We start from the raw sequence: 27,666 nt of genomic DNA on the forward strand, positions 1-27,666 counted from the left end.
TGAATAAATTGTTTTTTTAAATATGTAATGGGAAAGTGTTTCAGTCTGTCTGTACCTAGATAAGTTTAGACTATGTTAGAATTAACAGCGGGAATAAACTGCTATCTGTAACAGATTAGCTATTGATAATCAGAAATAGTAGAGGCTAATACAGTAAGGGAATTTAAACATGCATGAGATAGGCATAACGTTATCCTGAATCTAAGGCGAGATCAATGACTGATTAAAGGACAACTGTTGTGAGAAAAATTTGTCTTAATTTCTTAAACACTAATAACATCATTGCAGTAAAATCTTAAGCAAAGGATATAGGAAATACATTTTTTACAGAATTTAAAGAAACATGTTTCTTCTCATTACAGTTGTCCTTTAAAACCTTAGTCTTACATTAGGAAATATTTTGCAGACTGGGTGGGCCAAAGAGTTCTTTTCTGCATTCAAATTCTGTGTTTCTATGAAATAGCTCACAGCAAGAACAGACAGTTTATGATTAAAATGTTGTTGTTTAAAAAAAAAAACAAAAAAAAAAAAACATGATATGCAGATATAATGGATACCTGAAAATGATTGGTTTTACATTATGTATCTGTTAAATAAATGAGCAGTGGAGAAGCTTTATATCATTAATTTGAGTGTGGAAGACAATATTTTATATAGTTTCTTTTAGTACATGAAATTAAGCGTCTTAGTTTGTGTACTGGACAAACTAAATACTCCACTATCCATTCTCATGGATTTAGCATAAAAATATGTATGTTGATAAACTACGTTATAGGAGCTACCTAAATATTTTTATGGATTGTGCAGTATTTTAAAGGTTTAAATATTACACTCCTATGATGCGGGATATAATCTTGAATAGATTTAAGGTACAGATCCCAGAACCGGTTCATTTCTGTCCCCATGGGAGACAAGTCCAGCTAATGGCTATAGTTCCATGTTGCCTTGTGTATGACTGATTAGGACATCATTTAAAGAGACATAACAGATATGACAAGCTCAAATAAATAGATATACACTGTTACAAATGTGTACAAAGACAGCCCTGGATTTGGTAACCTTTTCCCTCTGAAAATGAACCTTGAAATACATGGATGAAGGAAGTTAATAAACAAGCTGTGCTTGGTACAAAAGAGAACAGCAAGCCAACTGTTTGGGCCGCATTGGTCGTGGGTATACTTGTGGGTATTTGTAGTCCTTACCCAAGAGGTCACTGATTAACACCTGAACTTAAACTCCAAACCACCAAGCTGTAGCTGAGCTTGGAGAGGTGCGGAATTAGGATCTATTAAGAAAATGGAAGAAGCAACAATCGAATCGGCAAGGTGCTGAACAGATGCCATGCCACTATTACATGATAAAAAATGCTAAATAATATATATATATAATAACATTAAGAGCATGCAATCATATACTGTATATGTTCAAGTGTATCTCCAGACCCACAAGATTAACCTGTGGCTTCCATATCTAGACGTAATGATGTCACACAACACATGGTGCTGTTACGGCCAAATGTCTGCCTTTTTTTGTCTAAGTAACCATTTGTAACAAACATCATCTACAGATCATTGGAAACAAAAACGACATTCTTCTAATCTGTTTACTTTTGTCCTTCACTTTGATTAGATCTAATCAATCAAAAAAATTACCGGTAATTTTATTCTCAGACTTCAGTTTTTCCTTCAAGTAGCCCCTTTTCCCAAAGGATGGTTCAAAATTGATACCTAGTCTTTTCTGAGACTAAATGCCTTATATGCACCAAATGGCTATATGAGAGCCCTTCTTTAAGTCTAGATAGAGGGAAAGAGATGGCGTGTATGAAAGTGTTGTATCAGTTTTTGGGGGTTTTTTGCGTAAAGAGATCTAAACTAAAGCTAAAATTTTAAACTGTACGCTGAGCTATAATATGGAGTCAAGTGGATATAATAGGTGGTGTGTTCCTTTAAGTTCAGTTTTTTTTTATCTGCAATTGACAAAATTAGAAAACAAGCATGTCTGCTTATTAAGTCCCTGAATAGAGTGAGTGAATGAGATAAGGGATTGTCTTAACATGAAATCAGAACATTCATTGATCTCCCGTTTCTACTATGGATGAGCAATAAATTCCACGCGAACATCTAAATTAGGTAGTGCATCTCTAAATTTTATCTGCTTTTAATCTAATCACTGGAACATATCAAATTATTCCCTAACATTTTAGTAATATGAATAATGCTGATGTGATTTTGTTTCAGTGAATATGGTTCAGTTCAGTAATAACCTTTTATATGTAGCCTGTATAGATAACACACATTCAGCTGTCTGCTTTTATTAATATTTTTAACATAGATTGGTAGCTGCTACAGTAGCACTGGTGGTGTTTTACTATTATTATTATTATTATTATTATTATCTTTTATTTATATAGCGCCAACAGTTTATGCAGCGCTTAATACAATACATGTATTCAAGGGGGTATGACAAGACAAGAATTGACAGACTAAGACAAACCGACACATTAGGTGGAGAGAGCCCTGCTCGCAAGCTTACAATCTGGAGGGAATGGGGTGACAAACATAAGGCACAGAGAAAAGGTGAGAGGTAGTGTGGTGGTTGTATCGATGACAAGGAAGTTCTATAGAAGCAAGTGAGTCTAGAAGAAGGTTAGGAGACAAGTGGAGTTTGAATGATACCTCTATTGGCTAACTGAGTAAATACAGATTGCAAGCTTACAAGATCTCTCAGGCCCCTTCATCAGGCATGTTATCATTCAAACTCCACTTGTCTCCTGTAATTCTACGGCTAACACTGTACCAACTCTCATCTTTTAGAAGAAGGTGGTGATTAACAGTATCAAAAGCAGCAGAGAGATCCAATAGTATTAGAGTAAAGAATTGACCTTTTGCTTTGGCAGAGAGCAAGTCATTGGAGACTTTTGTTAGAGCTGTTTCAGTAGAGTGATGGGGTTTGAAGCCAGACTGCAGTGGGTCAAGGAGGGAATTAGAGGAGAGGAAGTTAGTAAGACGATTGTACACAATCCATTCAAGCAGTTATCCGTGTCTACCTTAGTCTAGCTTAGAAACAGTAATTCATTGCAGTGATTATCTATAATGTCAATGAATGCCCTTTCAGGGACAGGTCATAATGGGTCCCTCAACACTTCCATACGCATGTGTAGAAAGCTCTCCCATTGATTTCAATAGGATCATGTTCTTATCACCGATTGGCTGCTTCAGGTCATGTTCTTGTGTCTTATGACACAAGAATAGTAGGACCACGGAGAAGCAGGGCAACTGCTGCAGCAGGGCTGCATCTTATGTGTCAGGTTAGTGATTTAATGTTTATTTTCTCTTGCAAGAATGCATATTAAATTACTCACAGAATACTTTAATATGCATTCTTCTATAGTGGGGGCATCAGGGACATTGGACTGTCCCTTTACATCTTTTAGCACACAAGGACAGAAGTACTTTCAGTACTTTTGCTTTGCCTTTGTTTTACTGTTTGGCTATAATTTAACAAAGCAGCCAATAACATGCAAAGTTTATTGTACATAATAGGGTAATATTTTAGGAAACCAGAAGGTAACATTGTTTAGAAATCTTTTATACCTTACTTTGCATACCTTTTAAAGACATACCACGTAGTTAGCCTGTTTCTAAGGTTAGAATGGTCTTGGTTGAATAATTAATATTTACTTATACATATCTAATGTTTGTTAAAAAGAGAGCTGTTTCATATAGTTTGCATGCTAGTAATTTGAATGATCTTTTATTAAGGAAATATGTATTTACATTTTAACAAACACTGTTTTCGTTTACATGTTTAAGCATTTCACTTTCTTAAGGGTTTTATATCTTTTCTAGCCCCTTTAATCTAAATATATAAACCAAAAGCCTTTAATGTGATTCATACACTCAATATATTTCCATTACTTTTTTTCAGGACATTTTTGATAGACTTGTTGTTATCAATTCAGTCGCTAAAATTAATTCATTATTCAACTATGAACAGTCACACATTTTTGGATTAAGGTAAGCCTAAATAATTGAGAATCCAGCTCTTTTATTGTATTTTATAACTATTTTTAATATATGTCTTAATTACTTTAGTAAAGAGTTGCTTTTATCTCATGTCATTAAACAGTGATTTTTAGTTGTGGGGAAAATACTATTACATATGGAAGGGGGGAGCATGAAAGTTGACCTATACTTGCTTTGGTTATATCTAATATCTGTGCAGATATAAGTCTGTATATATTATGTATAATGTGTATTCTGTTCAGCTCTTGTCATACAAAAATTTTTAACAAGACCTACCTGACTTCTCTGGGATTGGTAATCAGTCAGGTTTCCTATACAGAGTATGAATTAGGAAAACCATAATGCAATGAGAGATGTCCTGCCATGAATGCATTTTTTTGTTTACATACTAGAATGTGCAGTAGATTTGTTGAAACAAGTACTCATTTAGTGTATCCACACATATACAATGATCAGCCTTACTAGTATGACCACCTGCCTAATGTTGAGTAGGACCCTCTTTTGCCACCAAAACAGCCCTGACCTGTTGAGGCATGGACTCCACAAGACCTTTGAAGGTGTGCTGTGGTATCTGGCACCAAGACGTTGGTAGCAGATACCTGTAAGTTGCGAGGTCTGGCCTCCATGGTTTTGTCCTGGTGCCATGTGTTCCACATGATTTTGGCAGTGGACAGGGATCAGCATGGGCACCCTGACTGGTCTGTGGCTCTGCAGCCCCATACACAACGTACTGCGATACACCTTTCTATCAGAACCAGCATTTACTTTTTCAGCAATTGTGAATGTAAGCAAAATGGAACTGGCAACAGAGTAGCAAAGGCTTATTGATGCACCTGAGGGGCCAAGGATGGCCTGTGTGGTCAAATCCAGAGGCGCTATTGTAGCTCAAATTGCTGAAAAAGTTAATGTCCTACACAATATTAGACTGGTGGTCATAATAGTATGGGTGATCTGTGTATATACATGGGGCTGTGAATAGGGGACTGAGGACATGTAATGAATTCTTCCTATGGTACAGAATGAGCAAATTAGTGAGAGACACATGTGAAAAATGTTCCATGATAGAGATGCTTGTAAAGTAGAGTGTGCACTTTTCAGTTATTCAGAGGTTTGACTAAGAAGGAACTAAGCATCAGGTAACTGGAAGGATAAGAATTCCCTAAACTACCTAGCTTCTGGGAACCAACTACCTGGAGAGTAAAGAGCAAAGGCCCATGCCTCAAACTCTTGCTTGTAATAAACATGAATCGGTATAGGTAATTAATGATTAATAATAATGAAATCTCATTGTGAAACTGAATGGACCAATAAAAAGGACCAATCAGAGTGCTCATGATTAATTAGTCCCTATCCTTCTGAGTGTTAAAATTCCAACCATTTACAAGTGATTCGTGTTTATTGTACCGTTCCTGTTTATCTGCCCTCTATTTTACCAGCTGCTTCCCATCACTGCCTGCCATATTGTTAAGATGTTGTCTGTTTTCATCTTCTCTTCTTTCCCTGCCTCCTCCTGCCATACTCGTATAGGATGTAGAAAGTGGGCGACACTTAATTGCAACAGGCACTCTTTTAGTGGAAGAAGATTTTGGTGAACATAGAGAAAAAGAAGGAAGACAGGAAAGAAAGAAAGCGAAAAAGAAAGGGGAACAAAAAAGTGGAAGGGTTTAAAAAAAAGAAAGAAAGAAAACAAAAAGGAACTGAGAGGAAGGGATAAAAAAAAGAAATAGTGGAAGGGATGGAAAAAATGCAGAAGGAAGGAAACAGAAAGAAAAGAAGATAAGAAATGTGCACATAATTTTAATGACAGCCACATATAAAAAATTACTTTGAAAGGTTATTGTAGAGTATCATGGAGTAAGAAATAAAGCAAAAGGAGATGTCCTTGGTACATTTGACTAAAGCTTTCTTTCTTACTGCCAGTAAATGTGAATGCAGCATTTGACCTGATTTGTTAGTAATGGATTTATAAAACACATCATTTAAATTGAATGTCATACCTACTATTAGGATTTGAGGGATTACTTTCTGTAAGTTAGGTTTATCATCACTTACTTGTTTTACTTCCTCTAAAACGCGTAAACACCATAACGCATAAATATTCATGATCTGTAACAAATTGCAATTTCAGCTGGCTAATGGAGAGGCACAAAGGTCACTTTAACTTGGTTAATAATAAATTAAGGCTGATATCACATAGAGCATTTTTGCTGAACGATCCAAATTCTGTCACCCTAATTGATAAAATGTCACTGTGGAATGGTGGGAAGTGTTCCCATTTTAAATAGAGGTGATACAAGTGTCCCTGCAAAAGAGTTCAATCTGTTGACACTATTTCGCAAGCTTAATGAGTCTAAACTAAGGTAGGTAAGAACATTAATACAAACGTCACTGTGTATTAGGACCTCAACAGTGGACACAGTGGCTTTCTCTTTGTTCTTGCATCCCTAGTCACAAATTCCTCAAGTAAATGTAGGAAGAGACAGAATATAATGCCGGCATAGAAATCAGCTGGACCTCCTCATGGTGATTTTATTGCAAAAGTCCTGTATCAGGATGCTTAAAATAAATTATGCCAAAAGTCTTTGTAATGGCAGTAGAAGGGCCCATTTTAAAAAAAAATTTACAATTGTGCAGGGACTTTGAAGTCAGAGATTCTTTCATTGAAAAGGTCACATTGAACAGGTTAAATTGTCAGTATGCTGTTTTTGACTCTCTCTTCAGGTAAATTTTTTTCAGCTTTGAATTCTAATGTTTCTGCACACAGTTTTTATGGTCTAGATTGTACATGCAAGGCACCCTAACATCCTGCTATTGAATCACTTAGTAGTTGCTTTCTGTTGAATTCACAGTCCACAATCCACAATCTCTAATTTGGGTTAATGAATGGGATTGACTACTACAATTAAGATTTAGATAAGTTACATAATAAAGCCCATAGTATCTTGGATAACGGTGGTGCTTGGCTTGATGCTACCATACTACTACTACTGCCACCAGTACTTCTACTTGTCACCACACAGGTTATACAAGCAATAAAATGGCAAACAAAATTGTGGTTCTTTCGCCTTTTGGAACTTGACATTCATTTGTGTTGTTTTAAATATAGGAACGAAAAGCAGTATAGCACCACTTGTGCCACCATCTTAACCAATGTCTGCTCCTTTTATGTCATGAAAAATTATTCACTTTCAAGTTAGCAACTCTACTCTAGTGCTCATCAGTAGTATTAGACTCATTAGAAATAGTACTGCAAAACAAACTGGGTAAAAAAAAAATACATTATGAAAGTGTGTTACTGTTCTGTATGTAGAAGAGAAGATGAGCAAGGGCAATCTCATGTCTGCCTAGTCAGGATTACTTGTGTTGATGTGAGGCTGAGGGAGATATATTTTCCTGGAGTGGAGCAACAATGATGCCAGAATTTAACAACATGTATATGTATGAGCTTGCAAACAGTCTGAGTTGTTTATGGGTAAATCTCTCTACAATTAGGTATTCCTGCTTGGCAGATTGCTAGCCGCAGTATTTGGTCACTTACAAACAAGCAAGATATCTGGCTCTCACAGACCTGTAACATCTTCTTTAAGAGTCTCCTCTTTCCTCCACTCGTTACCTGTATTAATGGCACCTGTTTGAACTTGTTATCAGTATAAAAGACACCTGTCCACAACCTCACACTCCACTCACAATCACACTCCAAACCCCACTATGGCCAAGACCAAAGAGCTGTCGAAGGACACCAGAAACAACATTGTAGACCTGCACCAGGCTGGGAATACTGAATCTACAATAGGCAAGCAGCCTGGTGTGAAGAAATCAACTGTGAGAGCAATTATTTGAAAATGGAAGACATACAGAACCACTGATAATCTCCCTCGATCTGGGGCTCCACGCAAGATCTCACCCCGTGGTGTCAAAATGATCACGAGAGCGGTGAGCAAAAATCCCAGAACCACACGGGGGGACCTAGTGAATGACCTGCAGAGAGCTGGGACCAAAGTAACAAAGGCTACCATCAGTAACACACTACGCCGCCAGGGACTCAAATCATGCAGTGCCAGACGTGTCCCCCTGCTTAAGCCAGTACATGTCCGGGCCCGTCTGAAGTTTGCTAGAGAGCATTTGGATGATCCAGAAGAGGACTGGGCGAATGTCATATGGTCAGATGAAACCAAGGTAGAACTTTTTGGTAGAAACTCAACTCGTCGTGTTTGGAGGAGAAAGAATGCTGAGTTGCATCCAAAGAACACCATACCTACGGTGAAGCATGGGGGTGGAAACATCATGCTTTGGGGCTGATTTTCTGCAAATGGACCAGGACGACTGATCCGTGTAAAGGAAAGAATGAATGAGGCCATGTATGGTGAGATTTTGAGTGAAAATCTTCTTCCATCAGCAAGGGCATTGAAGATGAAACGTGACTGGGTCTTTCAGCATGACAATGATCCCAAACACACCGCCCGGGCAACGAAGGAGTGGCTTCGTAAGAAGCATTTCAAGGTCCTGGAGTGGCCTAGCCAGTCTCCAGATCTCAACCCCATAGAAAACCTTTGGAGGGAGTTGAAAGTCCGTGTTGCCCAGCGACAGCCCCAAAATATCACTGCTCTAGAGGAGATCTGCATGGAGGAATGGTCCAAAATACCAGCAAGAGTGTGTGAAAACCTTGTGAAGACTTACAGAAAACGTTTGACCTCTGTCATTGCCAACAAAGGGTATATAACAAAGTATTGATATGAACTTTTGTTATTGACCAAATACTTATTTTCCACCATAATTTGCAAATAAATTCTTTAAAAATCAGACAATGTGATTCATGGACTTTGTTATCTCATTCTGTCTCTCATAGTTAAAGTGTACCTATGGTGAAAATTACAGGCCTCTCTCATCTTTGTAAGTGGGAGAAGTAAGTAAAAACTTACTTTTTTGCCCCACTGTACTCTATATTCACTCTCGCTCATTCTTTCTCTCAATGTTTGCCAACCTTCTTAGGAAACCACTTCTGTGCCCTTGTCTCCATTTTTGTTAAGGAATGGTAAAGCCTTCCGAATTTTGTCTGAAACTAAAGGGCAGGAGACGAAAAACAATCCACTAAAAACAAAACAAAAAAAAGTTTTGGTCTGGTAGCTGCTTGAATGCATAACCACTCATGCATGACCATAGTCCTCCCAGACAATGAGGTATTGTATCTGTCAACCACGGGAATCCAAGATGGCATGTACTACATATTTCTGGTGGTCACCAAATGGTATGGGAGGAGGCGGGAAAGAGCATCGACTGGGAAACCTGTTTGGTACCCATCGTTTGAACAGAGAGACGTGGAACACAGGGTGTACTTTTAGTGTTGGCAGTAAAATCAACTGGAATGTCACTGTATTGATGGCGTGGAAGATGACAAATGGGACTATAAGAAAAGAGCCCAATTTTTTTGAGAAGGTAGTGCCAGGCGGAGATGTCTTGTGGAGAGCTAAACTTTGTTCCCAGACTTGTAAGCGGGGGGGGGTGCTATAGAAAGTTGCTTATTAGGGTTGTTCTTTATGTCCCGGAGATGGTACGCTGCAGAGGGCATTGCAACCCACCGTTGAATCCTGGTTCAGTGAACAAACAGGAAGGCTGCAGAGGCGTCTTGCTGCAGCATCGGACAGACAGTGAGTATGACAACAGCCCTCTAGGATGGCATCAAGTGTCTTCAGTCTTTCAAACACATTTCTTCCATCCCAGATACAGGTTCAACTTATTTTGCATATTTTTTCTGGCACTGGAAGAAACAAATATTTTGCATGTTGTTTTTTTTAACCTTTTTAAACTTTTTCTTATTGAAAAATAAAAAATATTTTACAGTTGATATTGACACTTGACGCCAATAATTCTCTATTAGAGAACAATTCTGTATATTCATAGCACACGTAGTATGTTTCGCTTGGAACCAGATACAAGAAGGATGTTTTTACAGTAAACTTTCCTCCCAAGAATAAGATCACTTTGTCCAGCTCTACCACCTAACATAAGAGTATCCTTCTTTGGTCATTTGAAATGTTGGAGGGGATTGGGGTGAAAATAGATTTTCTTTTCTGTCCAATACTAACATCCCATTATTTTACTTCAGTGCTCCATTGCATTAAAATGTGTTTTCTACACCTATATCAATACGATTTTTAATTCAGTACAGAATGTGTTTTGTTTAGAAGCATTCATCAGGTCCTTACACCTGCAACTAATTTTATGGAAAAGGAGATGCCTGCTTCATATTTGCCTGACCTGGAGGGGAAATAATTAATTTCACTGTGCTTATTCAGTAATGTGACCTGCTAGAATAAATAGAGAAAAAACAATAACATATAGAGATTTGCCAGAAGGCATACTTTTTCCAGATGACTATTTACCATAGACATCATTTTAATTCAAATAGGTAAAGAAAAATGTTATCATGTTATAATTATTTTGGTGTGGAAAAAGTATATGTCATGTTTACCACACAATTTGCAATTTTAATGACAAGTCCTATGGGATAAGCCAGTGTTTGAAATATGATGTAACCTTAACATTTTAACACCTTTCGGATGTAGTATGTCCTAAGGAATGTGGCCCAAATAGTCCACGGGACATCAGGCTGTTGTCTGATGTTTTGGAGCAGAAGACGGCACCCTGGCTCAATGCCAGTGAATGCCCAGTTAACTACTGGCAGGGGTCAATGCTGACGCTGTAAGAAACACTGAAAAGACCAAACCCTGCTGGGATCTCTGATCCCTTACCTGCCCCTGCCTTCCAGGCTGATCACAGCTACTCATTATAGGTTAGGTTAATACCAACCCTCATGCAGTCTTTGAAATACTTGTCAGTATATTGGGAAGAAAAACTGTGGATCCTCTGGATCTCTAGGGTCATGTGCATACACAAACACACACACATACATACATACATACATACACACATCCATGCATACACAGATGCACAAGCACTTGTTTAAACTTAACTCACCAGCTGCAAGAATGATTATTAAATTGTATACAAATGCAATTACATCTTTGAAAATGCTATTTAAATGTAGAAGATGCATATAAGGAAACCATCTGTAATTGTGATCAGCTTTGTGGCTTTTAGCTTTCACAGATGGAATCTTTCTAATATAGTTCTCTAATAGTGCTGTTGAGATTATTGTATGTCCTGTTATGGCAGGGAAAATAAACTATATTTGCCGAAACCGGATTTTAACATTGTCTAGAGAACATATTTGTGAATTATGAGCAATTGAAAAAATGACCTTCATGCACTATAGAATGTTTCTCACACATACTCTGTCTGTTTTTGATTTATCAAATTATGAGTTGGCTAATCTGCAGGATTTAGAAGGGGCTAAATCATTTACACTTAGTAAAGTAGATAAATCTTTTTTCACAGTGTTATTATTTTGAATCATTCGGTTTTGATGTGTCATACATGCATTTGAAGGCGTAAAAAGGGGAATTAAGAGGAATACGAGCATGGAATATGGCATATTTATTTTCATAAGGATACCATTTCATTATTAACCCCTTAATGACAAAGCCCGTACATGTACGGGCTCAAAATGCATTGTTTTCAAAGGGTTTAGGGACCCCCCCATTGTCCTTAAGGGGTTAATATTATCAAAAACATTATTACCTTTTATTTATAAAGCTCCAAGAATGTATTGCTTCTTATAATACATGGTTTCAAAGGGTATGACAAAACTAGACAAACTGATACATTATACAAAGAGGGCCCTGCTTAAAGTCTCGAGGGCTAAAGAGACATTCCAATATATATTCCAATTTACTATGTGTCAGAATGGAGAATCACGCAATACCCCATCTAGCTGGTTACCTCTTCGTTTACAGTGTTCGTCATTGAAATGAGATGTTTGACATAGTTTCATATGATGGAATCAAAGTTTTATTTTAAAGAAGCAGTCATCCATAAATTTCTACGATGTTCTCTCAGCTATGCACGGCGTTATCTTGCGGACTGCTTTAGCACTTGCATTTTGCTAAACCTGGTTCTGTTCACATGCGTGTTTGGGTGCTTTAGTGCTTATATATATATATATATATATATATATATATATATATATACATATATGCATAAATCAGTCTTTTGAGCCTCAAATTTTATAAAAATGACCATGATTGTAAGAAAGGACGGATGTTTATTGCTAAGCCGCTTGTGTGCATTAACTGAGAATGTGTAATCAGCTCTTTTTAACAGTAAAAATGTTAAGTCTAGTTTACAAAGTTAGCTTTAATAGCTTTCCTTTTTCTAATTTTTAACTAATATTTGGCTAGATAAGTTAGACTATTTCTTATCTCGGTCTCTGTATATTTTTTCATTATATAATTTATAAAAGATATTAAGTGTGTTTTATGGTGGATCTGTTTCCTTTCCCAAACCCTGTATAATAAATTATACCATGGGAAAGGGTATCTTTGCTTCCTCTCTGTGATGTTATTTCCCATCTGTTTTTGCATTGCGGATTGTTATTGGTTGGTTTTGGCAGATTACATAAAAATCTTTAAAGTATACTTTCCCGACAATTTATGTAATGGGCTCTTCTGATTAGACATTGATTGTACTTTTTAGTGTGTTGAGCACCTTAAAAGATTTGTCATTTTAATGTTTCCTCGTTTAAGAATATACAGTGACAAGAAGAATTACCTGGTTTTCTACATTAATTGTTCATGAAATGTGATCTGATCTACATCTAAGTCACGAGTATAGACAAACAACATGTGCTTAAGCTATTAACAAACAATAATAATTGTTTATTACATTCTCCCGTATGTGGCAGCTTAAGCTTAGCCATATCCCTATGATGTCTGGTATGAATGCTCCTCTCTTGAGGTCATTCCACAACATCTCTAATGAATATTTAAAATCTTTGAGATTACTTTGTAACCTTTTATGCAATCTTCTGAGATTTCTTTTGTGTGAGACATGGTTACATCAGCAGATGCTTCTTGAGAATAGCAAGCTCAAAATGTTTGGGTTTTTTTATGTCAAAGTAGCAATTAAACACACCTCCAACCTTGTTTCATTAATTTTACTTCAGGTTTGCTAACTCCTGACACCAGTTAGCTTTTGTTGATTAGCCTAGGAGTTTACATACTTTTCCTAACCCACACCGTGAATGTTTGAATGATGTATTCAATATGGACAAGAACAATACAGTAATGTGTGTATTATTAGTTAAAACAAATTGTGTTTGTTTAATATTGTAACTTAGATGAAGATTAAATCATATTTTACAAAAAAAATTATATATATACACCACTGTACAACGATACAGAAGTTTTGTGTCACTTGACAGGTGCCCCCCCCAAGAAAAAGTTGGATGAGAGAGGATTTTACCTGCTTAAAGAATTATTTTTGGAAATTATGACTAAGTACTTTAATATGCCTTCATCATTGGCTAGGCTGTTTGAGACAGGAAACTCTGCTTTAAATACTTTAAGTATATAATCCTATAAAGCTGTCATTTTATTCTTTCTTGGTTTAACTACATAAAAAACCCCAGAACCTTTTACTAATATTTTCCAGTTTTTTAATGTTAATGACTTGCCAGGAACTGCTTTTGTTTCACATGGCAATTAAGTGCTGGTATAAAAGTGTTAAATTTAGCAGTAGGGAAAACACGATTTGGAATCTATTCAGTTTTATGAGTTTCTAAAAGCTACCTGAATATTTTAACTCAACGTTCCTGTGTTTAGATTTGCCTAGTATACTTTGTTGCATAGGCTCCTTTTGTGCAACATGACGGCATGTTGCAGTAGTAGTGGACCTAAAAGTTCTGGAACTTCCTTCTTTTAGGGTTGTGGGTTTGTTCAGGGAGAAGGCTTTGCACCAGACAGATTTCAGTGGTTGGGGAGTAGGCAGGAAGTGGTTTGAACCTATTTGAGATGTGAATATGACCAAATGCATCTCCTGTTGAGATGCAGTAGTTCACTCTACCTCAAACCCACCAAGTTCTCAGGTCTGCATGCATATGTAAGGGCTTTCTCCATAGACATTTTCCGGCATGTTGGCTGGGTGTTTGAGGTGAAGGTCCAGTCATAGTGCAGTTGCTAGACTGTGATTGGATGGTCTTGTTAACTCCTGCCAAATGTGATTGAGAATACTAGCAAGGGAATCAAGTAGAGGTATGATGGTAGGAGTGGCAGCAAGGAGAGAGAGAGAGATGGAGATATTGAGGGACAAAAGGTATAATTTAATCTGAGATGTATCTTCTGTCGTGACCTTTCTTTGCACCAGCCACTGCTTTCTATTTGAGTGCACATGTGTATAAGAGAAACTCAGGATGTCCACTGACTCGGTTGCCTGTATACTGACCAAGTGAGCACATGTACAGGAGAGACTAGCAGTGTCCACTGTATCAGCTGTCTCCATAGTAACTGATGTGGAAGAGATGGAGAAGGAAGAGCAGGAGGGGATCAGCACTGTGGTATATTGGAAAAGATAGTAACAAGTTTTAGGCAGGTAATTTTAATGACTGCCACATGTGCTACTTAATAATATCTTTATGTTTTTTCCCATAGGTTACTAAGTGTTCTATGCTGTAATCTTGATACGTTGCTGCTTTTGGAGTCACAGTACAACATATGTGAGGTGCTTTTAAATTCTCAGAAAGAAAATGTTCTAGAATCCTCTACAGATTTAGAGTAAGTATTTCAACTCTACTTATAATCTGCGGTCTGCTGTGCATTCTGTCTAGCAGAAGAACCGGTAAGAAGTTCAGTATAACATTATAACCCTGTTATAACAGTGACTCTTACAAGAGAAGTAGAACCAAATATGTGTTTTGTGTGAAGGTTGTAGAATTATTATTATTAGAGGAATTTGTAATGGAACTTAACTTTGCTAATGTTTGTGGCACTGTCTTTGTTATGTTTATACTAGGCATGTGCATGGCGAGCAAAATTGTTCCTGACAAAATTTTTATTTTGTTTGCTGCGTTTGATTTTTAACAACGTATTTTGTTTCATGGCCAATCAGTCTTTTTTGATTCAGAATGATGTTCAAGGGGCCTTCCCAAAAGGAGAAGGGCCCTTACACCTTCCCATTCATTATATAATTTAAGAAAAAGGTTCCCCCAAAGTAAAGACAGTCAAAGAGGTGCAGCAGCAGAAGTTGGCCTAGGCAGGCAGACACTGGCACATCATAGGCACATGCAGTCCATGGATCAGGACACAATTTCCCCAATATTACAGAATGTTTTTGTCCCCCCAGAGTCAAAGTTGTAGTAGTAGAGTACTGGGCCTGGACAGGCAGATACTGGCACATCATAGACACACGCAGCCCCGTGGAGCAGGACTGAATTTCCCCAATATTATTCATTAGAATGCCTGGTTTTGTCACCAATATTTATTTATGAAAGATAATAGATGATATGATAGAAAGATAAAAAAATTACTTGTCCACAAATTACAGGTTTGGCTAGTAGCATAAATGGGCAACTGTCTTAATCAACTAAACTCTACTCAGGAACAGGAGAAAAATGTCTGCTGCAGTCCCTGTAATACATTACAGTGGTCACTACAGCTTCTCCAATCCACCCTACAACAGTGCATTTTCTGCACTAATAAACTATTCATTATCTTGCAGTATGGTAGGTGAGTAATGAGCATTAACCTCAGCATCTACTAAACTGTCACTGTCTCACACTCCAACTCTCATCAGTCTGTAACTGCTGCTACTGACAAACTAAAATGGAGTCTGCACATATATAATGCTTGTCCCCTCACCTTGTAAATGCTGTTTGGCCAGAGTGAAAAAAGTAAGCAAAAACTCCCAGAGGTTGTTGGACCCATCAATCACAGCAATTACCATCAATGAGACCACCCCCATTTTTTTGGCTACTTCTACCTATCAGTCATAGTTATGTACACACACACTCCCTCCCACTTTAACTCATCAAGGAGCGCCAAAACAGCTTGCAATGGTGCCAAAATTGCTCGTAATGGCGGCTACATGTGGAAATGAATCCAACGAATCAAAAAAGCTTTTGCAATTTGAATTTGTTAGTTTCGTCGGAGATCGCCCTCGTTTTTCATTGATTCGTACAAATGCATGAAACATGCAATTTTCATTAAAAATAAAGTTTGTATGAATACGAATGCACAAGGGTAGTTTATACATTTTGACTAAACCAGAATGCCCTTAATGTAGAATAGAAGGCCCAGAGTTTTCTGGGCAGGAATAACTAGTTATTAACAACATGATAAAGAAATAGATTGATACAGATTTAATATTTTAAGCTTTTAAAAATGCTATTACAGTAAGAATATATTGGTAAGTAGATAGAAAGTGAAGTGGTTCCATAACTAAATGGTTATCTCCTTAAAATATATAGGATAATGCAATTGGTTTATTGTTGACCTAACCACTGAGCTCATTTTCTTGAGACTGCAAACTGTTCCTAAAATTGAAAAAGAAAATCTGATAATGTTAAAATGAGGTCTCAGCGAAAAGTGTTAAGGAACTCAAATCCATCTCTTCCTGCCTTTTTTAAAAAATAGTCTTACCTTTCTCCATTTGTGTGGTTTATCAGACGCCACCAGTCCTTTTCTATCTGACTAGTATAAACGTGTTTTTCTTTTCCAATTTGTTAGTGATTTTTCTTTTTCCTCTCACTCGCTCTAGGTGTAGAAATAAAAAAAAAAAAAGCTAACTGGAGCCTAATCCTTAAAGTCCTAATGCATTCATTTGCTCTTTCTTCAGTTGTTAGGTGTTAGATGATCTGAAATAATCCCATTAAAATCTCACATTATTTTGTCACTTAATTCCCTTTTAATGCCACTTCAGTTACTATTGTGTTATAGCTCATACTATGTCCAAAAGCATAAGTATATAATGTTGTTAAATAATACACCATACATTTATATGGCATATGATGTTCCTGTTCCAATTATCATGCTATAGTATTTATAAATAAATGTTTGCTCTGATGCATTCTGAAGTGATTTATACCATGTTGTATGCTTGATCTTGAAAGGAAAAAAGAACTTTGTATAACTTAATGAGAGTTTTTAAATTTGTATTTTACTAGTCAGGTGAGTCTGTAGTTATAACAACTAAATTGTTATTTTTAGGGCTGCAACAACTAATCGATAAAATCGATAATGAAAATCGTTGCCAACGAATTTCATTATCGATTAGTTGAATCGATTTTTATCAATTATAAAATGAGGGTTTTTTCAGAGCAAACGCTCTGAAAAATACCCCTCATTATATAAACCGTTTCAGTGACTCACAGCAGCAGCTCCTACTTACCAGCCCCTCCCTGTAATCACTGTGACAACTGGCCCCGCCCCCTTCCTTCTCCCAGAAGGCCAGAACCACATGGCTGTGACACTCATCTAACTGTAAGTATAAAATTAATATTTGGGCTGCTGAAAGTTAGGGGAGGTGGGGTTTAATTTAGGGGCAGTTATGGTTAATGGGGTGTTTAGGGTTAATTTAGGGGAAGTTATGGTAAGTTATGGTTAATGGGGTGTTTAGGGGCAGCTATGGCTAATGGGGTGTTTAGGGTTAATTTAGGGGCAGCTATGGTTAATGGGGTGTTTAGGGTTAATTTAGGGGCAGTTATGGTTAACGGGGTGTTTAGGGTTAATATAGGAGCAGCTGTGGTTAATGGGGTGTTTGGGGTTAATTTGAGGCAGTTGTGGTTAATGGGGTGTTTAGGGTTAATTTAGGGGATGCTGTGGTTAATGGGGTGTTTAGGGTTAATTTAGGGTAGTTGTGTTTGATGGGGTATTTAGAGTTAATTTAGGGGTAGTTATGGTTAATGGGGTGTTTAGTGTTAATTTAATGATGAGGACTGAGGGTTAATTTTATTAATTTATTAAAGTTAACTTAAGGTGCAGTTAGAGGTAAAGGGGGGCAGACTAAGGGGAATCTAAATCCTGGGGGCAGTGAAGATTAACCCAGTACTTATTTATAAAAGTATGGTGTCAGTGTGCTGTGAACGGGTCTGTGACTCTGAGGGGACTATGAGATATCTGGGGGGTATAAGGCATATCTGGGGAGGATGGAGTTGACATATCTGGGGGTATAAGGCATATACGATATATAAGGCATATGTGGGGAGGGCAGCGTGGCATGTCTGGGAGGCAGTGTGGCATGTCTGGGGAGGATGGAGTGGTGTATCAGGGGGTATAAGGCGTATCAGGCACAGTGGCATATGTTGGGGTAGAGTGGAGTGGAATATGTGGGAGGCAGCGTGGAGTGGCACATGTGGGAGGCAGCGTGGCATATGTGGGAGGCAGCGTGGAGTGGCACATGTGGGAGGCAGCGTGGAGTGGCACATGTGGGAGGCAGCGTGGAGTGGCACATGTGGGAGGCAGCGTGGAGTGGCACATGTGGGAGGCAGCGTGGAGTGGCACATGTGGGAGGCAGCGTGGAGTGGCATATGTGGGAGGCAGCGTGGCATATGTGGGAGGCAGCGTGGCATATGTGGGAGGCAGCGTGGAGTGGCATATGTGGGAGGCAGCGTGGAGCGGTATATGTGGGAGGCAGCGTGGAGTGGCATATGTGGGAGGCAGCGTGGAGCGGTATATGTGGGAGGCAGCGTGGAGTGGCATATGTGGGAGGCAGCGTGGAGTGGCATATGTGGGAGGCAGCGTGGAGTGGCATATGTGGGAGGCAGCGTGGAGTGGTATATGTGGGAGGCAGAGTGGTATATGTGGGAGGCAGCGTGGCATATGTGGGAGGCAGCGTGGAGCGGTATATGTGGGAGGCAGCGTGGAGCGGTATATGTGGGAGGCAGCGTGGAGCGGTATATGTGGGAGGCAGCGTGGAGTGGTATATGTGGGAGGCAGCGTGGAGTGGTATATGTGGGGGGCAGCGTGGCATATGTGGGAGGCAGCGTGGAGTGGCATGTCTGGGAGGCAGCGTGGCAAGCCTGTGCTCAAATGTGCATAAATTGGGGGGGCTGGTTGGGAAATAAAGACAAGAAATGCATTTTATCAGTTTTTTTTTTTTATTCTGCTGTTTTTATTTAACATCATTTGTTTATTAAATTATTTTAAATAAATGAAAAATGTACATTCATTTTTTTATCCGATTAATCGATTAATCGATTAATCGAAAAAATAATCGGCCAACTAATCGATTATGAAAATAATCGTTAGTTGCAGCCCTAGTTATTTTCTAGTAATGGTAATCTTACAAAATTTAAATTATTTTAGGTTTCGGTTCCTCTTTGTACATATATTATTGATTTGGATTTTTTTGTACAATCTATTAATATGATGTGTTTTTTTCTGTTATATATAGAAATGTTATTATTGATAGTCTGTCGGTTGAAAGGAACCATGTACTGGTTCGAATTAATGTTATTGGAGGACCACGTGAACGCATTTTACCTCCCAGATCTTTGATTCAGGTAATATTTCCTTTTATGGTGGGAACCATAAAATGCAGCGACCTACGGTGAGCGTCCACAATGAAATCAGAATGAGTAATTTCATATGCCATCCTGCATCATAAAGTCCTTTTAGATCTATACCGTAGGCAAGGTCAGATTTTCACCATCGCTTAAATAAAAGAGGCAAACAACAAAATCAGTAGAACATTCTTAAAATGAACATGAGGTAGGGGCTGATCAAGGCCTGACCCAGGGCAGTGCCCCCAGCTGCCCACTCCACGTTTCCTGTTTTCCAAAGGAAATTATGTCATATTCTGGCGCTCTGTGTCTTAAAGGAGCTCTGCGTCTTTGAGCAGAGTCTATTGAGGTTTGTGCTAGTGTGGCCCTAGGGCCAGAATACTTTGCTGAGTAGGTCAGAGTGGGTATGGGTTGATTGCCCCTCAAAAAGCTATATCTTTACAGAGAATCCAGTTCAAACAAAGATATCCTCAAGAGATGTGTTTGTAATTGACATCATGCAGCCTATGAATATGAATAAGCATGCACAAAGATAGTCTTGATAGTCTGTAGGAGTCAGATAGTAGAACTGCACGTGTTTTTGGGACTAGTTATGCTACATGCCATGTCAGATGGATATCTTAGACAGTATAACTTGATGATATTATCATTGTTTGTTTATTTTATAAAACACATAGCCTAGGGCTGTCTCTCTATGATCCGGAATGTAGAACATAAAACTTTTGATTTGTAAGGTTGGAAAAGTCACTTTCGCCTCGTCAATATTCTGCTGTAGATTTACCCTTTCCTTTTGATCCAGACCTAAGCGAAACTGTGACAATTTGATTAGGTTAAAAATAGTGTCTCGTGCGTGTTTTGTTGTTGCAGTATTTTCTTCTGTTTTCTCTACGTTGCTTGTGTTGATACAGCTGAGATTTTGGTGGCATTAAATTATCAAGTGCATATGTAGTCAGTGCTTATCGTTGTCAAATATTTCCCTAAAATCTCAGCATCGTAGCTAGTAACCCAGGCCAGGTAACCAGATGTAGCAAAACAAATAAGATAAGAGAAAGGAACTGGAACAAGAAATGTTCTACTCATTTTTAGATTTCAATCTTTGTTCCATGGATTTAGGGCTGTCATAAAGGCAAAGAGAAAGGGATTTGCTGTCTGGACTAAAGCTCTTTACTTTAGCTTTAGACTTATTAAAATTACACAATATATTATATTACTTGCTTGGGGGTGGGTTTTACAGTTATTTCCACTGGACTACTGTGGTTTAGCCATGTTTAAGTTAACATATTATAATGCCAATATATTATAACCGTATGCATATTTGATTTGAATTTTTTTTTTATTTTTACTAAACCAGTAATTTTCAGTCATTGGGCACTGTGTATCTTTCTTGAACATTCTTAATATTTGTACCAAAGCAGTGGCTTTCAACATAAATAAATGCACCTTCTGTGCCTATATATACAATTGCAACAATTGACAATTGTGAAATGGAGCCATTTTAATTAACCACTATGTGATGCAATGTCTATCTCCTGTAGTCCATTTACATGGTGATGAATAGGATCCCTTTTCTGTATAGTCTTATAAATGTGTCTGTACTGCTTCCATTTTAATGTGCCTCAACTTTCAACTTTTTGCAAACCTATACATGTCTATCTAATGCATTTCATACAACACTGCACTTAATCATAGTATATGATTAAGTGCTGTGTTGCATAAAATGTGTCAGACTTCTGAAGCTCTCTCTACTGATTTCATTTTCTAATATGCTTAAAAAAAGCACTTTTAATCTGACTAGGTGAACCATCTTCCTATGTTTAGTTCATTATACTATGTCAAGGGTGTCCAACCCTGTCCGCGAGGGCTGAAAAAATGACTTGAGTTTTAGTTTTTCTCTAATTAACACTAGAGTGTAAGGATGAGCTCAATAGACAGTGAGCAAACTCTGGTGAGCATAGCATTCCCATAGCTTTGTTTTTCCAAGTGCTGGTCAGTCATAGCCTGTATTTAATTGAAAAGATTGACCAAAAGGTAATACCAGCCCACGGATATATTGTCTGCAGAAATGTCCGAGGCACTCTATTGTTACATAGCCAGTGTCCCTATGTCCATTCCTAGCTGGCCAGGACGTTCATGATGATTTGTTTGTGTTCAGCAGTACATCAACTTTGAAAGAAAACCAAAATATTTATTCATTGACTTTGTTTACCAACAAAGTCTATTGACTCTTCACTAAAGAACAAGGTAGCCACTTAATTCATAATTGTCAGAGCGATGGAAATACGGTTTTGATACATTTGTTTTTGGTTTGTCTTTTACTTCCATTACAATGCATAAACCGAGGAGCCCATACAACAGTATTAACCTACCCAATGGTTGAACCCCAAAAAAGGATGATTTCGATGATCCCATTAGTGAGGAGGCTCAGGTAGAGACAGATACACAGGAAGGTACACCAAGCTGGTAGTCTAGGGATAGACATCGAGCAGGTAATTTGGGATAGCCAGGTTCCGTACACAGAGCAGGTAATTGGGGAGAGCCAGGTTCAGTACACAGAGCAGGTAATTGGGGAGAGCCAGGTTCAGTACACAGAGCAGGTAATTGGGGAGAGCCAGGTTCAGTACACAGAGCAGGTAATTGGGGAGAGCCAGGTTCAGTACACAGAGCAGGTAATTGGGGAGAGCCAGGTTCAGTACACAGAGCTGGTAATTGGGGAGAGCCAGGTTCAGTACACAGAGCTGGTAATTGTGGAGAGCCAGGTTCAGTACACAGAGCAGGTAATTGGGGAGAGCCAGGTTCAGTACACAGAGCAGGTAATTGGGGAGAGCCAGGTTCAGTACACAGAGCAGGTAATTGGGGAGAGCCAGGTTCGGCACACAGAGCAGGTCAGCAGAATACAAAGACGCTAGGCAGCGGAGTCCTACGCAGTTACAGGAATCGGATTTGCAGGAAACAAGAGCTGGAACATTGTTTTTATTTGACAGTATACGTGATTCATTTGCCACTCTATGCAGCAATGGTTTTTTTTGTATAATTGCTGTTTACGGATGGATGCCAGCATGAGCTTGACAAATTCAGTGGAAGGAAATACATACAGTCACTTGTTTAGTCTTTGATTAGTAAAGCTTTTGGTGATGTATTTTTATTTGTGTAACCATAATTATTCTTAACAGGGGCATAACTAGAAACTTCAGGTCTCTGGTGCGAATATTGCCCCGAGGCCCCCAACTTCAACAGCTGGTCTGTGCCATCGTTGCCCACAAACAACTTGTCTGTGCTTTCTTTGCTCCTTGTCCTCTCTTCCAACATACACTCTGGCACACATATGTAAACACACAAATTACACACACTTACTCATCCTACACATGTACACATTCATTTTAACACACACTCTGTTTCACCCCACATACACATAAATGCTCACACACAAACACAATTACACGTCCATGCTGACACACACAATTGCACATCCATGCTGACACACACACACATACATAGACATCCATGATCATACAAACACAATTACACTTCCATGCTCACACACTATTACACTTCCATGCTCACACACAGGAGTACACATCGATGCTCACACAAGTACACATCCATGCCCACATTCATGCATTCATCAATACAAACACATAATCATGATGGATATGAGATGTATGTTTATTTAATTCTGGCGTTAAAAACTCCCACTACTGATAAACATTTATGGGGCTAGGAATTCACTATTATGTGCAGCACGATAATGTCCTACTAAACACCCGGTAGCCTAGTAAAGAGCTGTATGTGCCAAAAACAATGGAAAGTAGGTACACAAAAAACTATTTTTAACAATCTATACAAACCTGTTTCCACTTAATACCATATTTCAGTAAACCACTTGAATTTCATTCATGACAGTGTTTGGATCTCAGCATTTTATCATATTTGCATTTTTGGAAAGTGTAAAGTCCTTCCATTTGTATGATAACATTTTACCTTTTATTTTATGTCTTTCAAAATCTGAAATGCCCATTGAGCTCATTCCACATCTTCTCACATTTCACTATTCATTAGACAGGCTCTTTTGTTAAGTGCTATACTCCTCTGCTTGCTGTCACACTCCTACTGATTAGATGGAAATTGCTCTGGACTCAAAAAAAAAAAAAGCAAGATTGATGTGAAAAACTAGAAATAAAGTGTCTTTTCAAAGCTGTTAGATTCATTTTAATAGGAAAAGTGACAAACTGGCAATTGATAAACACTGCTGTCTGAAGTTACGTTTTACAAATATTCTATCTGTCAAGGCTATATGATTTAAGGCTATTACGCATTCTTTTTTAAGCACAGCAAAATATTGCATTAACCGTGTGATTTTAATGTAAGAGCAATAATTTTGACATTCATGGAAGATAAATGTTAGACAAATGCATATGTTTGGTTTGCAACTTAGAAGGTGGGGGACTTACTATTAATCTGAGTTATGATACTTACATTTGTGGTTTCTTTGCCTAGAGTAATGATCCATATCCTTGGCCAATGTGTTCATCCTATCCTGTGCCAAAATGTTATGTTCCAAAAATTCCATCGAATGACAGCCTTACACAAGGTAAAGTTAAACAATGCTTAAATATTACATTTCCTGATTGCATTAAGTACACACTATTCGTTAAATATATTTGGCCTTTTTATGTCAGAAGTATAACCCATCTACACTTTGACAGTTATAAGTTTCCTGCTTAAATGCAATATGTTTTTCTTTGTGGACCAAAGATCCACAAAGAAAAAGGAAGATGGAAGGAAGATGCTCATTCATAACCTTGTTGTCAAAATCATTAAAGCTTGAAGTCAGATCTCACATTAAATCAAGGTTTTCAAATAAAATCTGTTTGAGACCATTAGTCCCTAGTGGTTACAGCTTGAAAGATGTATACGTTATTTTGGCAGTATTGCTAACAAATTGGTATAGAAACTGAAAGTCTTCAGTTTGTTGGCAGCTTCACAATGGGAGACCTAAAGCTTTTTTTGTACTTGTGGGACATGACTGGGTTCAAAAGTAGCATTTTATCTATACTTCATGTTTGTACTGTTTTATATATACAGTGTATGTATACATACCGCCCAAGTGTCCCAGGTTGGGAGGGTCCGTCCCTCACTTGGACCCAAATCTTTCTGTCCCTTGATCTCTCTCTTTTCTAGGAACTCAACATGTTTGCTAGTGTTTTTTTATCTCTAAAAGCCAAACAACTGTGTATTACATAGTGAATAACAAAAACGAGTTATTTAATATTGTCTACCATTTTCTTTATCCCTTAGACAATGAGTTTTTCAAGTTCCTATCGTCAAAAAATGCAGATGCAAAAAATGGCTGGTTGGAAAATTGTAGAAAACTATTTTGCAAGATGCTGAAAACTAAACCTGAGTCTTTACGTGAAGCTGGTAAGTATTTGTTTTTGGGGCAGTAAAGTCAATTCAATATGGGATAGTTTGCAGGGGAGTTAAAGTGTGAGCTCACCAACTTCAGTAATAATTATGAAAGTTGTATTATAAAATAGGGCAGAGTGGTGTATGGGAGGGGGAGGGGTCAGAGTGGAGTATGGGAGGGGCAAAGTGGTATATGGGAGGGGGAGGAGGCAAAGTGATGTATGGGAGGGGGGAGGAGCCAACATGGTGTATGGGAGGGGGAGGAGCCAGAGTGGTGTATGGGAGGGGGAGGAGCCAGAGTGGTGTATGGGAGGGGGAGGAGCCAGAGTGGTGTATGGGAGGGGGAGGAGCCAGAGTGGTGTATGGGTGAGTTATAGTGGTGTATGGGGGGTATTATGAATTTCAGGGCATATAGGGGGTATAAGGCATATCAAGGGGGCATAAAACATATCTGGGGGTAAAAGGTATATCAGGGGGCTCAGTTGCATATAAGAGGTATAAGGCATATATGGGGGCAGAGTGGCAAGCTGGGGGTCAGATGTGCATAACCGGGGGCAGTTTGGTAAATAAAAAAAATTTAAACAAGGCTTTTTTCTCATAGTTTTTATTAAATATGAAAAATAGTTAACATATGAATTAATATTTACTAATAACTTTGTATTAAAACCTAGTTTGAGAAACACTGTGTTTGGGTTCTTGTAGCTTTTATAATTATGTCAGTAAAATAAGAAGGTGAATAGAGAGAGGCCATTGTGATAAAGAGATGAAAGTGTAACTTGTACGTTTTTTATTACATTATTTTAAATAGAAATTTTTTTTTATTTTTTTTTCCGATTAATCGAAAAAATAATCGGCCAACTAATCGATTATTAAAATAATCGTTAGTTGCAGCCCTATTATAAAATAACATTATTAATAATAATGTATAATTGTATTAAATAAAACATGAAATTAATATACTGCAATGAATTAGGTGACAGTGTAATTAAATAGATTTGTAATTTGCATGGATTTTTGAAGCTATCGCATCTTTATATAATGTTTCCATGAAATCTTTGTTATCCCATGGGTATTAACGGTGCAGTTATTCAACTGTAGTTCAGTCTGTGCTCAACCATGATCCCCTTTTTGCAGGTCACTGGAAGGTCTGGATAGACCCTCTGGGAACCATTTTACTTGTAACTTGGTTCTTTTGGTGTCAGCAATGACACCACCGTCAGAGAATGCCTGAACTTGGGTTAGGCCATTTCCAGGTATTCCAAAGTAACTGTCGCTCACCTCCTTGCACCAGATCAGTCAGCAGCTGGCTCCTGCTGACAGGGAAGACCCCAGTCTGTCTAAAGATAGCCTGATCACCCATGTACTAGTGGAGGAACATCCCCACCGGTGCTGAAACCGTAGGGCATACTATTACGTCCTTGGACCATGTTTTATTGGATGTATTAGTATGGCCATGGTCTTGAGGGGGTTCATGTATACATAGCCTTATGATGTCATTGTGGCAACAAATTTGTCTCCTTATTTTAATTTTTTTTTTCACATTTGGTTTTCCAAATGAAGTTCTGGGGCACAAAATGGAAAATGCCTGTTCCCTTTTGTAAACTTGAACTTTAAAAATTTTCATTTGTGACGCTTATGTCTCATTTGGGACTGTTAGGCAGGCCACTAGCTCAGAATACCCCACAAACGTATATATTTTTTTAGCAAGAAGACAATCCAGGGCATTTAGACACATCATGCGACCAGTTGGTCACCAATCCCTGGCAAAGGGAGCCGTAACTTTTTTCACCAGACTTTCCATATTTATTATAAATATCCCATATGCATAGCTTTTTTATGAGTTTGACATTTTCAAATTTTATTATTTGCAGCCTGTGTCTCATTTAGGACTGTTTAGCAATCCACAGCTCAAAATACCTCCACAAAAGTATATAATTTTGGAGAGAAGACAACCCAGGGTATTTCACAAGAAACATTTGGACACTTATCATGTGACCAATCTCTCGCAAAGGGAGCTGTAACATTATAATTTTTTTTGCTTTTTTTTTTCCCACTAAACTTTCCATGTTTTTTTATGATTGTTTACACAGATTACACATTACTACAAAGAAACCCACCAAACTGTGTTCAGCTGCATTTCCAGGTTACAAAATACCCCATGTGCAGTTTTTTGTATATATTTTTTCTTAAATCTACAGGGCACACTACATACTATATTTCATTGCACAACAGCACAGAGAAAAGGACAAGGTAGGCTTACAGGGAATAACGGGTTAAATGATAACACACTAAACAATATATATATTTTTTTGTTATACATTTCTCTAGTTTTTTTTTTGCAGGGATCAGACAGTTTTTTGAGCGCCAGTCAGCTAATCCTGTTGGGACACTTTTTTAACTAAAATTTTTTTACTTGTTTTTATTTCTTTTTTTCTTTTCTCTTTACTGTGGCTGTGAATTGGCCTCTGACCGATTTGCATCGTTCTGTTTACGTGAGTGAGGCTTCATGTTCATACAGAACACAATGCCTCCATTCATAATGGAAGTTGTGTCATATTGTGCAAGACTTTTGACATGGAAATGGTGAATGGCGGTTCCCGAGCCCTGCACTGAGAACCGCCGGGTGGGGGTTATGCACGGGAGCGCATACTGCTACTTTCTTCATGTTCCATGTCATCATGACAGGTTTTTGGGAGTAAACTTTTTTCATGACAACGTGAAGGTTTTAGGGAGTTAACATTGTTACATCCAGCATTTAATACCAAATAAATTAAAGTAATCTTAGAAAAAATGGTAGTAACAGGGAATTACACTTAATACTCAATACCATTTCTTGAGAAGTTCAGC

General features: G+C 38.0%; 1 protein-coding gene across 1 annotated transcript in view; it reads left to right on the forward strand.

Moving 5' to 3' along the window:
* The window catches only part of LOC149288041 (protein broad-minded-like), a 121,788-nt gene that overhangs the window by 56,218 nt on the left and 37,904 nt on the right, over positions 1–27,666 (forward strand). Inside the window, exons 22-26 of the mRNA XM_089492173.1 lie at positions 3,928–4,016; positions 14,570–14,692; positions 19,308–19,416; positions 23,911–24,004; positions 24,712–24,834. Of these exons, the coding sequence (XP_089348299.1) occupies positions 3,928–4,016; positions 14,570–14,692; positions 19,308–19,416; positions 23,911–24,004; positions 24,712–24,834 (538 nt within the window). The remainder of the gene's footprint in view (positions 1–3,927; positions 4,017–14,569; positions 14,693–19,307; positions 19,417–23,910; positions 24,005–24,711; positions 24,835–27,666) is intronic.

This window comes from Sceloporus occidentalis, unplaced genomic scaffold, assembly GCF_023333645.1.
Source record: "Sceloporus occidentalis isolate IW3139 unplaced genomic scaffold, rSceOcc1.0.p SCAF_54, whole genome shotgun sequence".
In the NCBI taxonomy this organism is placed as follows: Eukaryota; Metazoa; Chordata; class Lepidosauria; order Squamata; family Phrynosomatidae; genus Sceloporus; species Sceloporus occidentalis.